Genomic DNA, 14,789 nt, shown 5'->3' with positions numbered 1-14,789 from the left:
CCCTCCGATGTCAACAACTACAGACCAGTATCCCTTCTTTCTCTTCTTTCTTTTCTCTCCAAAACTCTTGAACGTGCCGTCCTTGGCCAGCTCTCCCGCTATCTCTCTCAGAATGACCTTCTTCATCCAAATCAGTCAGGTTTCAAGACTAGTCATTCAACTGAGACTGCTCTTCTCTGTATCACGGAGGCGCTCCGCACTGCTAAAGCTAACTCTCTCTCCTCTGCTCTCATCCTTCTAGACCTATCGGCTGCCTTCGATACTGTGAACCATCAGATCCTCCTCTCCACCCTCTCCGAGTTGGGCATCTCCGGGCGCGGCCCACGCTTGGATTGCGTCCTACCTGACAGGTCGCTCCTACCAGGTGGCGTGGCGAGAATCTGTCTCCTCACCACGCGCTCTCACCACCGGTGTCCCCAGGGCTCTGTTCTAGGCCCTCTCCTATTCTCGCTATACACCAAGTCACTTGGCTCTGTCATAACCTCACATGGTCTCTCCTATCATTGCTATGCAGACGACACACAATTAATCTTCTCCTTTCCCCCTTCTGATGACCAGGTGGCGAATCGCATCTCTGCATGTCTGGCAGACATATCAGTGTGGATGACGGATCACCACCTCAAGCTGAACCTCGGCAAGACGGAGCTGCTCTTCCTCCCGGGAAGGACTGCCCGTTCCATGATCTCGCCATCACGGTTGACAACTCCATTGTGTCCTCCTCCCAGAGCGCTAAGAACCTTGGCGTGATCCTGGACAACACCCTGTCGTTCTCAACTAACATCAAGGCGGTGGCCCGTTCCTGTAGGTTCATGCTCTACAACATCCGCAGAGTACGACCCTGCCTCACACAGGAAGCGGCGCAGGTCCTAATCCAGGCACTTGTCATCTCCCGTCTGGATTACTGCAACTCGCTGTTGGCTGGGCTCCCTGCCTGTGCCATTAAACCCTACAACTCATCCAGAACGCCGCAGCCCGTCTGGTGTTCAACCTTCCCAAGTTCTCTCACGTCACCCCGCTCCTCCGCTCTCTCCACTGGCTTCCAGTTGAAGCTCGCATCCGCTACAAGACCATGGTGCTTGCCTACGGAGCTGTGAGGGGAACGGCACCTCAGTACCTCCAGGCTCTGATCAGGCCCTACACCCAAACAAGGGCACTGCGTTCATCCACCTCTGGCCTGCTCGCCTCCCTACCACTGAGGAAGTACAGTTCCCGCTCAGCCCAGTCAAAACTGTTCGCTGCTCTGGCCCCCCAATGGTGGAACAAACTCCCTCACGACGCCAGGACAGCGGAGTCAATCACCACCTTCCGGAGACACCTGAAACCCCACCTCTTTAAGGAATACCTAGGATAGGATAAGTAATCCTTCTCACCCCCCACCCCTTTTAAGATTTAGATGCACTATTGTAAAGTGACTGTTCCACTGGATGTCATAAGGTGAATGCACCAATTTGTAAGTCGCTCTGGATAAGAGCGTCTGCTAAATGACTTAAATGTAAATGTAAATGTTCTCTATACTGAGGGTTAATCAGGATCAGGGTGTTCTCTCTACTGAGGGTTAATCAGGATCAGGGTGTTCTGGGGGTTAATCAGGATCAGGGTGTTCTCTCTACTGAGGGTTAATCAGGATCAGGGTGTTCTCTCTAAGTGATATTAACTGCCTTGTTCAGAGGATTTGTACCTTGTCAGCTCGGGGATTCGATCTTGCAACCAAAGCGGTTACTAGTACCATTCCTCTAACCAGTAGGCTGCTGCCCTAAGAATGTGCATATACTTGGTACCATTTTGAAAGGAATGTAGGATCATTTAACACAATCGATCTGGTAAAAGATAATACAAGGAAAAAAACAGGATTTTCTGTATTTTTATTGTACCCTCTTCAATGAGAAAAGCTATAATGTATTATTCCAGTCCAGGTGCAATTTAGATTATAGCCACTAGATGGCAGCAGTGTATGCGCAACGTTTTAGACTGATCCAATGAAACTATTTATTTCAATACTGCCCAAATGTGCCTAATTTGTTATTTAACAACTTTTTATGTTCACAGTTGTGCACACTCCTCAAACAATAGCACAGTATTCTTTCACTCTAATAGCTTCTATAAATTGGACAGCACAGTTAGATTAACAAGAATTTAAGCTTTCTGCCAACATCAGATATGTCTATGTCCTGGGAAATGTTCTTGTTACTTACAACCTCATGCTAATCCCATTAGCCTACGTTAGCTCAACAGTCCAGTGGACGGGGACACCGATCCCGACAAAGTGTTAATAAGGATCAGGGTGTGAATGATGGTCCATGGAGAGTTACCATTTCAGACAACAACAGGGTTCAGAGGGCCTAGTGGTTCTGTAAATTATTATGCAAATGAGATATATTGGCTGTACAACATTAATGAGGTTGCTAGGAGACCACCTGCTGGGGACAGAGAGGAAATATGGTTTCCTCTCCCTCTCCTTCCCTGATCCCCCACACCAGACCCTGCACTGAAGGCAATAGGGTAGAGTGAGAGTAGAGAGAGAGCTGAGAGAGAAAGAAGAAGAGAGAATGAGAGAGATTGATTGACAGAGCTACCCTGTGCTCTTAGATACCTCTGAGAGAGAGGGAAGGAGACTGAGCGAGAGAAAAACTGAGAAAGAGAGAGAGAGAAGGAGAGATCGAGAGATAGAGCGAGGGAAAGATAGTGAGAGAGAGAAAACAACAGAGGATGTGACAGAGATACCCAGTGTGTCCTCAGTGAGTCCTCTGAGGCATGGTGAAGTGGCCTCTTAGCCCCAGCACTCAGACAGACAAACTTACAGGCAGACCTCTCTCTAGACTCCTCTCTCTCTGTGAGAGACAGACAGACCTCTCTCTTGACTCTCCCCTCTCTGTGAGAGACAGACAGACCTCTCTCTAGACTCCTCTCTCTCTGTGATTGACAGACAGACCTCTCTCTAGACTCTCCCCTCTCTGTGAGAGACAGACAGACCTCTCTCTAGACTCCTCTCTCTCTGTGAGAGACAGACAGACCTCTCTCTAGACTCCCCTCTCTGTGAGAGACAGACAGACAGACCTCTCTCTAGACTCCCTCTCTGTGAGAGACATACAGACAGACCTCTCTCTAGACTCTCCCCTCTCTGTGAGAGACAGACAGACCTCTCTCTAGACTCTCCCCTCTCTGTGAGAGACAGGCAGACAGATATCTCGCTAGACCCTTCTCTCTTTGTGAGAGACAGACATACCTTTCTCTAGACTATTCTCTCTCTGTGAGAGACAGACATACATCTCTCTAGACTATTCTCTCTGTGAAAGACAGACAGAGACAGACATAACTCTCTAGACTCTTCTCTCTCTGTGAAAGACAGACAGAGACAGACATAACTCTCTAGACTCTCCTAATCAGTGTCTCTCTCTCTGTGTCTCTCTCTCTCTCTCTCTCTCTCTCTCTCTCTCTCTCTCTCTCTCTCTCTCTCTCTCTCTCTCTCTCTCTCTCTCTCTCTCTCTCTCTCTCTCTCTCTCTCTCTCTCTCTCTCTCTCGTGAACGAGATAATAGACAAAAGTTAAATAAACAATACAAATTAACAGCAACATTACACTCGCAAAAGTTCCAAAATAATAAAGTCGTATCAAATGTCATAACTGTATGCAGTGTTGTAATGATGTGCAAATGGTACAAAAGGGAAAATAAATAAACATACATTTGGGTTGTATTTGAAATGGTGTTTGTTCTTCACTGGTTGCCCTTTTCATTTTGATAATTAGTGGGAATCAACCTAATTCTTTTCTGCATGCATTATTTGGTGTTTTACTTTGTACACTGAGGATATTCTGCATGAAGGTTCTGGTCGTCTTTAATAGTTGATTCTAAGACCTCTCTCTCTTATCTATGTATCACCTGACACAGAGACAGAATAAAAGGTTCAGGTTTACAGCTCTGTTTGTGTGTGTGTGTGTGTGTGTGTGTGTGTGTGTGTGTGTGTGTGTGTGTGTGTGTGTGTGTGTGTGTGTGTGTGTGTGTGTGTGTGTGTGTGTGTGTGTGTGTGTGTGTGTGTGTGTGTGTGTGTGTGTGTGTGCGTGCGTGCGTGTGCGTGTGCGTGTGCGTGTGTGTGTGTGTGTGTGTGCACCTCGGTTGCGTCACGTCCTTTGCTGTTTACCTGTTTGTTATTTGGTTGTTTCACTTTCATTAAAAGATGTGGAACTCCATGCACGCTGCGCCTTGGTTGATTTATGACAGGGAGTTTGAGGATAGCGAACGTGACAGACACACAGAGACAGAGAGACACAGAGGCACAGCGAAACAGACATAGACTCACGAAGACAGAGAGACACAGAAAGAGAGAGAAAATAAAATAAATAAAAGGTTTTGCTTCTTACTGGACGTTGACATCGAAGTCTGTGGGTATGGAGGTGGGGTGTTGAAGGTGCCAGCTACAGTAGAAGCCTTTAGGGTAGGTGTTGGAGCGACACATCACCGTGGGTTCCCTAGGGGAAGCTGGAGAGACAGGCACAACGGAAGACGGGATGGTGAGTTTCTTTCATTCTTTGTCAGGTGAGAAAATACAGAGAGAGAATGGAGACATAGGGAGAGAGAAAAAGAGCAGGAGAGAGAGAGAAAAGAGAGGGAAGATAAGATAGGTAGGTAGGTAGGTAGGTAGGTAGGTAGGTAGGTAGGTAGGTAGGTAGGTAGGTAGGTAGGTAGGGAGGGAGGTAGGTAGGTAGGGAGGTCGGGGGGAGGTAGGTAGGTAGGGAGGTCGGGAGGGAGGTCGGGAGGGAGGGAGGGAGGGAGGGAGGGAGGGAGGGAGGGAGGGAGGGAGGGAGGTAGGTGGTGGGTGGGTGGGTGGGTGGTAGGTAGGTAGGTGGGTAGGGAGGGAGGGAGGGAGGGAGGTAGGGAGGGAGGGAGGTGGGTAGGGAGGTAGGGAGGGAGGTAGGGAGGGAGGTAGGTAGGTAGGTAGGTAGGTAGGTGGGTAGGTAGGGAGGGAGGGAGGGAGGGAGGGAGGGAGGGAGGGAGGGAGGGAGGGAGGGAGGGAGGTAGGTAGGTAGGTAGGTAGGGAGGTAGGGAGGGAGGGAGGGAGGGGGAGGGAGGGAGGGAGGGAGGGAGGTAGGTAGGTAGGTAGGTAGGTAGGTTGGGAGGGAGGGAGGGAGGGAGGGAGGGAGGGAGGGAGGGAGGGAGGGGAACATCAACAACCCAGCACCACATCATCACAGCACCACATCATCCCAGCACCACATCATCCCAGCACCACATCACCGCAGCACCACATCACCCCAGCACCACATCACCCCAGCACCACATCAACCCAGCACCACATCATCCCAGCACCACATCACCACATCACCCCAGCACCACATCACCACATCATCCCAGCACCACATCATCCCATCATCCCAGCACCACATCACCACATCATCCCAGCACCACATCACCCCAGCACCCCAGCACCACATCACCACATCATCCCAGCACCACATCATCCCATCATCCCAGCACCACATCACCACATCATCCCAGCACCACATCACCCCAGCACCACATCATCCCAGCACCACATCATCCCAGCACCACATCATCCCAGCACCACATCATCCCAGCACCACATCATCCCAGCACCACATCATCCCAGCACCACATCATCCCAGCACCACATCACCCCAGCACCACATCATCCCAGCACCACATCATCCCAGCACCACATCATCCCAGCACCACATCATCCCAGCACCACATCATCCCAGCACCACATCATCCCAGCACCACATCATCCCAGCACCACATCACCCCAGCACCACATCACCACATCACCACATCACCCCATCACCCCAGCACCACATCATCCCAGCACCACATCACCCCAGCACCACATCATCCCAGCACCACATCATCCCATCATCCCAGCACCACATCATCCCAGCACCACATCATCCCATCATCCCAGCACCACATCACCACATCATCCCAGCACCACATCATCCCATCATCCCAGCACCACATCACCCATCACCACATCACCCATCACCCCAGCACCACATCATCCCAGCACCACATCACCACATCACCACATCACCCCAGCACCACATCATCCCAGCACCACATCAACCCAGCACCACATCATCCCAGCACCACATCACCCCAGCACCACATCACCCCAGCACCACATCACCCCAGCACCACATCACCCCAGCACCACATCACCCCAGCACCACATCATCCCAGCACCCCAGCACCACATCACCCCAGCACCACATCACCACAGCACCACATCACCACATCATCCCAGCACCACATCATCCCAGCACCACATCACCCCAGCACCACATCATCCCAGCACCACATCATCCCAGCACCACATCACCCCAGCACCACATCATCCCAGCACCACATCACCCCAGCACCACATCATCCCAGCACCACATCACCCCAGCACCACATCATCCCAGCACCACATCACCCCAGCACCACATCACCCCAGCACCACATCACCCCAGCACCACATCATCCCATCATCCCAGCACCACATCACCCCAGCACCACATCACCCCAGCACCACATCACCCCAGCACCACATCATCCCATCATCCCAGCACCACATCACCACATCATCCCAGCACCACATCATCCCATCACCCCAGCACCACATCACCCCAGCACCACATCACCACATCACCACATCATCCACATCATCCCAGCACCACATCACCCCAGCACCACATCACCCCAGCACCACATCACCCCAGCACCACATCATCCCATCATCCCAGCACCACATCACCACATCATCCCAGCACCACATCATCCCATCACCCCAGCACCACATCACCCCAGCACCACATCACATCACCACATCACCACATCACCCCAGCACCACATCACCCCAGCACCACATCATCCCAGCACCACATCATCCCAGCACCACATCACCCCAGCACCACATCACCCCAGCACCACATCATCCCATCATCCCAGCACCACATCACCCCAGCACCACATCATCCCAGCACCACATCACCCCAGCACCACATCATCCCAGCACCACATCACCCCAGCACCACATCACCCCAGCACCACATCACCCCAGCACCACATCATCCCATCATCCCAGCACCCCAGCACCACATCATCCCAGCACCACATCATCCCATCACCCCAGCACCACATCACCACATCACCCCAGCACCACACCACCCCAGCACCACATCATCCCAGCACCACATCACCCCAGCACCCCAGCACCACATCACCACATCACCCCAGCACCACATCACCACATCACCCCAGCACCACATCACCCCAGCACCACATCATCCCAGCACCACATCATCCCAGCACCACATCATCCCATCATCCCAGCACCACATCACCACATCACCACATCACCACATCATCCCAGCACCACATCACCACATCACCCCAGCACCACATCATCCCAGCACCACATCACCCCAGCACCACATCATCCCAGCACCACATCATCCCAGCACCACATCATCCCATCACCCATCATCCCATCACCACATCACCCCATCACCACATCATCCCAGCACCACATCACCACATCACATCCCAGCACCACATCATCCCAGCACCACATCACCCATCACCACATCATCCCAGCACCACATCACCCCAGCACCACATCATCCCAGCACCACATCACCACATCACCACATCACCCCATCACCCCATCATCCCAGCACCACAGCACCACAGGACCACATCAACCCAGCACCACATCATCCCAGCACCACATCATCCCAGCACCACATCATCCCAGCACCACATCACCACAGGACCACATCACCACATCACCCCATCAACACAGGACCACAGGACCACAGGACCACATCACCCCATCACCCCATCAACACAGGACCACAGGACCACCAAAACTCACGGACCAGGCAAGGAGGGCATTAATCAGAGAGGCAACAGAAACCAATGATTACCCTGAAGGAACTGCAAAGCTCCACAGCAGAGATCGGAGTATCTGTCCATAAGACCACGTTAAGCCGTACACTCCACAGAGCTGGGCTTTGCGGAAGAGTGGCCAGAAAAAAATACATATTTTCAAGAAGAAAAAAAAACTAAAACATTTGGTGTTTGCCAAAAGGCATGTGGGAGACTCCCTTAACATATGGAATAATCTACTCAAGTCAGATGAGACCAAAATAGAGCTATATGGCCATCAAGGAAAACGCTATGTCTGGCACAAACCCAACACCTCTCATCAGCATGGCAGCATTATGCGGTGGGGATGTTTTTCATTGGCAGGGACCGGGAAAATGGTTAGAATTTAATCATGGAAGGCGCTAAATTCTGTGAAATTCTTGAGGGAAACCTGCGTCAGTCTTCCAGAGATTTGCGAATGGGACGAAGGTTCACCTTCCAGCAGAACAATGACCCTAAGCATAGTTCTAAAGCAACACTTGAGTGGTTTAATTAAGGGAAGCATTTAAATGTATTGGAATGGCCTTGTCAAAGTGCAGACCTCAATCCAATTGAGAATCTGTGGTATGACTTAAAGATTGCTGTACACCAGCAGAACCCATCCAACTTGAAGGAGCTGGAGCAGTTTTGCCTTGAAGAATGGGCAACATCCCAGTAGCTAGATGTGCCAAGCTTATAGAGACATACCCCAAGAGACTCGCAGCTGTAATTACTGAAAAAGTTGGCTATTACCTCTACTGTATTACGCTTCCTATACCACTACATCTACTGTATTAAGGCTCTACATCTGTTCTCTATTAGACCTTAGTGCTGCTTTTGATACCATCAACCTCTGGCAGTCTCTAAGGGTGAAACACAGGGTTCAATTCTCGGGCTGTCTCTTTTCTCTGTATATATCAACTATGTTGCTCTTGCTGGATACTCTGATCCACCTCTACGCAGACGACACCATTCTGCATACTTCTGGCCCTTCTTTGGACACTGTGTTAACTAACCTCCAAACGAGCTTCAATGCCATACAACTCTCCTTCCATGGCCTCCAACTGTTCTTAAACGCTAGTAAAACCAAATGCATGCTTTTCAACCGTTTGCTGCCCGCACCCTGCCCGCCCGACCAGCATCACTACTCTGTACGGTTCTGACTGAATATGTGGACAACTACAAATACCTAGGTGTCTGGCTTGACTGTAAACTCTCCTTCCAGACTCATATTAAACATCTCCAATCCAAAATTAAATCTAGAATTGCCTTCCTACTTTGCAACAAAGCCTCCTTCACTCACACCACCAAACATACCCTCGTAAAACTGACTATCTTACCGATCCTCAACTTCGGCGATATCATTTACAAAATAGCTTCCAATACTCTACTCAGCAAACTGGATGCAGTCTATCACAGTGCCATCCATTTTGTTACCAAAGCCCCTTATACCACGCACCACTGCGACCTGTATGTTCTAGTCGGCTGGCCCTCGCTACATATTCGTTGCCAGACCCCCTGGCTCCAGGTCATCTATAAGTCTATGCTAGGTAAAGCTCCGCCTTATCTCAGTTCACTGGTCACGATGGCAACACCCACCCGTAACACACGTTCCAGCAGGTGTAGCTCACTGATCATCCCCAAAGCCAACACCTCCTTTGGCCGCCTTTCCTTCCAGTTCTCTGCTGCCAATGACTGGAACGTATTGCAAAAATCACTGGAGCTGGAGACTTACATTTCCCTCACTAACTTTAAACATCAGCTATCTGATCAGCTAACCGATCACTGCAGCTGTACATAGTCCATCTGTAAATAGCCCACCCAACAACCAATCTACCTCATCCCCATATTGTTCTTATGTACTTTTCTGCTCTTTTGCACACCAGTATCACTACTTACACACCATCATCTGCTCATCTATCACTCCAGTGTTAATCTGCTAAATTGTAATGACTTTGCTACTATGGACTATTTCTTGCCTTACCTCCTCTCTGCATTTGCACACACTGTATATAGACTTAATATTATTTTTATACGGTATTATTGACTGTATGTTTGCTTATTACATGTGTAACTCTGTGTTGTTGTTGGTGTCGCGATGCTTTGCGTTATCTTGGCCAGGTCTCAGTTGTAAACGAGCACTTTTTCTCAACTAGCTTACCTGGTTAAATAAAGGTGACATTAAAAATTAAAGTAATCGAACAGAACTTTATTTTGGAGAGATTGGAAACCCAAATTGGTCTACACAGACTGGCCTGGTTTAGATCTTATATGTCGGAAAGATATCAGTATGTCTCTGTGAATGGTTTGTCCTCTGACAAATTAACTGTAAATGTCAGTGTTCCTCAAGGTTCCGTTTTAGGACCACTATTATTTTCACTATACATTTTACTTCTTGGTAATTTGGTCATTTGGAAACATGATGTTAACTTTCACTGCTATGCGGATGACACACAGCTGTACATTTCGATGAAACATGGCGAAGCCCCAAAATTGCCCTCGCTAGAAGCCTGTGTTTTAGACATAAGGAAGTGGATGGCTGCAAATGTTCTACTTTTCAACTTGGACAAAACAGAGATGCTTGTTCTAGGTCCCAAGAAACAAAGAGATCTTCTGTTGAATCTGACAATTAATCTTAATGGTTGTACAGTCGTCTCAAATAAAACTGTGAAGGACCTCTGCGTTACTCTGGACCCTGATCTCTCTTTTGAAGAACATATCAAGACTGTTTCAAGGACAGCTTTTTTCCATCTACGTAACATTGCAAAAATCAGGAACTTTCTGTCCAAAAATGATGCAGAAAAATGAATCCATGCTTTTGTCACTTCTAGGTTAGACTACTGCAATGCTCTACTTTTTGGCTACCCGGATAAAGCTCTAAATAAACTTCAGTTAGTGCTAAATACGGCTGCTAGAATCTTGACTAGAACCCAAACATGTGATCATATTACTCCAGTGCTAGCCTCTCTACACTGGCTTCCTGTCAAAGCAAGGGCTGATTTCAAGGTTTTACTGCTAACCGACAAAGCATTACATGGGCTTGCTCCTACCTATCTCTCTGATTTGGTCCTGCCGTACATACCTACATGTTCGTTACAGTCACAAGAAGCAGGCCTCCTTACTGTCCCTAGAATTTCTAAGCAAACAGCTGGAGGCAGGGCTTTCTCCTATAAAGCTCCATTTATATGGAATGGTCTGCCTACCCATGTGAGAGACGGTCTCAACCTTTAAGTCTTTATTGAAGACTCATCTCTTCAGTAGGTCCTATGAGTGTAGTCTGGCCCAGGGGTGTGAAGGTGAACGGAAAGGCACTGGAGCAACGAACTGCCCTTGCTGTCTCTGCCTGGCCGGTTCCCCTCTCGCCTCTGGGATTATCTGCCTCTAATCCTATGACAGGGGCTGAGTCATTGGCTTGCTGGTGCTCTTCCATGCCGTCCCTAGGAGGGGTGCGTCACTTGAGTGGGTTGAGTCACTGACGGGATCTTCCTGTCCGGGTTGGCGCTCCCTCTTTGGGCAGTGCCGTGGCGGAGATCTTTGTGGGCTATACTCGGCCTTGTCTCAGGATGGTAAATTGGTGGTTGAAAATATCCCTCTCATGGTGTGGGGGCTGTGCTTTGGCAAAGTGGTTGGGGTTATGTCCTGCCTGTTTGGGCCTGTCCAGGGGTATCGTCGTATGGGGCCACGGAGTCCTCCGACCCCTCCCGTCTCAGCCTCCAGTATTTATGCTGCAGTAGTTTGTGTCAGGGAGCTAGGGTCAGTCTGTTATATCTGGAGTATTTATCCTGTCTTATCCGGTGTCCTGTGTGAATTTAAGTATGCTCTCTCGAATTCTTTCTTTCTTTCTTTCTCTCTCTATTTATTAATTTCTCTCTCTCGGAGGACCTGAGCCCTAGGACCATGCCTCAGGACTACCTGGCATGATGACTCCTTGCTGTCCCCAGTCCACCTGGTCGTGCTGCTGCTCCAGTTTCAACTGTTCTGCCTGCGGCTATGGAACCCTGACCTGTTCACCGGACGTGCTACCTGTCCCAGACCTGCTGGTTTCTACTCTCTAGAGACAGCAGGAGCGGTAGACATACTCTGAATGATTGGCTATGAAAAGCCAACTGACATTTACTCCTGAGGTGCTGACCTGTTGAACCCTCGACAACCACTGTGATTATTATTATCTGACCCTGCTGGTCATCTATGAACATTTGAACATCTTGGCCATGTTCTGTTATAATCTCCACCCGGCACAGCCAGAAGAGGACTGACCACCCCTCATAGCCTGGTTCATCTCTAGGTTCATTCCTAGGTTTTTGCCTTTCTAGGGAGTTTCCATAGCCACCGTGCTTCTACAACTGCATTGCTTGCTGTTTGGGGTTTTAGGCTGGGTTTCTGTACAGCACTTTGTGACATCAGTTGATGTAAGAAGGGCTTTATAAATACATTTGATTGATTAAGCTGCCCGCTCTCCAGGACATCTATAGCACCCTTTGTCAAAGGAAGGCCAAGAAGATCATCAAGGACCTCACTGTAAGAAAATGCCTGTCCACTCCCCGTTCCACTCTCCCTCCATTCTCCTCAACTCCTCCCCCAACTACCCATCCACTCTCCTCCACTCTCCTCCACTCCCCGTCCACTCCCCTCCACCCATCAGATCATACCACCCTGAAGTTCCACCCATCAGATCATACCACCCTGAAGTTCCACCCATCAGATCATACCACCCTGAAGTTCCACCCATCAGATCATACCACCCTGAAGTTCCACCCATCAGATCATACCACCCTGAAGTTCTACCCATCAGATCATACCACCCTGAAGTTCCACCCATCAGATCATACCACCCTGAAGTTCCACCCATCAGATCATACCACCCTGAAGTTCCACCCATCAGATCATACCACCCTGAAGTTCCACCCATCAGATCATACCACCCTGAAGTTCCACCCATCTCAATCTCACTCATTGAACCAACACTCCAATTGAGGGCATCTCAATATAATCAGCTTCTATAAACTCAATTGCCTGCTTCGCTAATGTCTAAATACTCAGATAAGTCAGGATTTATTGGCATCAATCAATCTGAAGTTCCACCCATTCCAGATCAACCACCCCACCCTAAAAGTTCCACCCAGAACATTGAATACCTTTATTCCATTTCTGATCAAACCCTGAAGTTCTACCAATCTACAGACATGACCACCCTCAGAGTTCCACCCAGTCAGAAACCACCCTGAAGTTCCAATGAGATCATACCACCCTGTTGTTTCTGTGTAGTGATTTATTCTGAGCAGCAGGTCCCATTCATTAGTCATATAGAGGCAGATCAATAGGTCCATTAAGCTGTGTTCTTTGAACAGAGCAGGAGCAATGGGATGACATCACTACTCACTCCACAGAGGCTGTGTACTTGTTAACAGTGTCTTTGTTGTAATGACATGCCTACTGGTGTATACTGTACCTCATTGTAAAGGGACTGGGTTCCATTATAGGATGCAATGAAGTTCCACCCATCAGATCATACCACCCTGAGGGGGGCCATGGAGCCATCAGATCATACCACATATCATTGTGTTCATTGCCCCACTCTGTCTGTATAACACCCTGAAGTTCCCCCATCAGAACATTCCCACCACTCTGAAGTTAACATGCACCACTCAGATCATACCACCCTGAAGTTCCACCACATCTGTCTGTCATACCACCCTGAAGTTCACCCACTCTGTGTATCATTCCACCACTCTGTATAACATTCCACACCACTCAGATCATACCACCCTGATTCCACCCACTCAGAACATTCCCACCACCTGAAGTTAACATGCACCCATCAGAACATTCCCACCCTGAAGTTCCACCAATAACAGATCATACCACCTGTGTTTCCACCCATCAGATAACATTCCCACCACCTGAAGTTCCACCCACTCAGTATAACATTCCACCACTGTGTAAGTTCCACACCACTCTGTATAACATTCCCACCACCTGTGAAGTTCCACCACTCAGATCATTCCCACCAAGTTCCACCCACATTCATACCACTCTGTATAACATTCCACCACATCTGATCATTCCACCACTTGTGTAACATTCCCACCACTCTGTGTAACATTCCACCACTCTGTCATTCCCACCACTCTGTATAACATTCCCACCACTCTGATATAACCCTGATTCCCACCACTCTGTATAACATTCCACCACTCTGTATAACATTCCACCCTCTGTATAACATTCCCACCACCTGTGTAAGTTCCACCACTCTGTATAACATTCCCACCACCTGTGTAACATTCCCACCACTCTGTGTAACATTCCCTGACTTCTGTATAACATTCCCACCACTCTGAAGTTCCACCACTCTGTGTAACATTCCACCCTGAAGTTCTGTATAATCATTCCACCACTCTGTGTAACATTCCCACCACTCTGATAACATTCCACCCTGAAGTCTGTCATAACATTCCCACCACCTGAAACATTCCACCACATCAGATAACATTCCACCACTCTGAAGTTCCACCCATCTGATAACATTCCCACCACCTGAAGTTCCCCCATCATTCTGTGTAACCTGAAGTTCCACCCATCTGATAACATTCCACCACTGAAGTTCCACCCATCATTCCCACCACTCTGTATAACATTCCCACCACTCTGTGTAACATTCCCACCACCCTGAAACATCCCACCACTCTGTATAACATTCCACCACTCTGTTAACATTCCCACCACCCTGTGTAACATTCCACCCACTCAGATCATAACCCTGATTCCACCACTCTGTGTAACATTCCCACCACTTCTGTGTAACATTCCCACCACTCTGAACATTCCACCCATCAGATAACATTCCACCCTCTGTTCACCCATCCACTCTGTATAACATTCCCACC

At 49.0% G+C, this 14,789-nt stretch overlaps 1 protein-coding gene across 1 annotated transcript in view; it reads right to left on the bottom strand.

Moving 5' to 3' along the window:
- Positions 1-14,789, bottom strand: part of LOC127928092 (ciliary neurotrophic factor receptor subunit alpha-like) — a 361,996-nt gene that overhangs the window by 98,649 nt on the left and 248,558 nt on the right. The window contains exon 3 of the mRNA XM_052515085.1: positions 4,356-4,473. Within this exon, the coding sequence (XP_052371045.1) occupies positions 4,356-4,473 (118 nt within the window). The remainder of the gene's footprint in view (positions 1-4,355; positions 4,474-14,789) is intronic.

The sequence above is a fragment of the Oncorhynchus keta genome, unplaced genomic scaffold (assembly GCF_023373465.1).
Source record: "Oncorhynchus keta strain PuntledgeMale-10-30-2019 unplaced genomic scaffold, Oket_V2 Un_scaffold_21293_pilon_pilon, whole genome shotgun sequence".
Taxonomy (NCBI): Eukaryota; Metazoa; Chordata; class Actinopteri; order Salmoniformes; family Salmonidae; genus Oncorhynchus; species Oncorhynchus keta.
The sequence above is the reverse complement of the archived record's forward strand: the minus strand, read 5'-3'. Positions and strand labels throughout refer to the sequence as shown.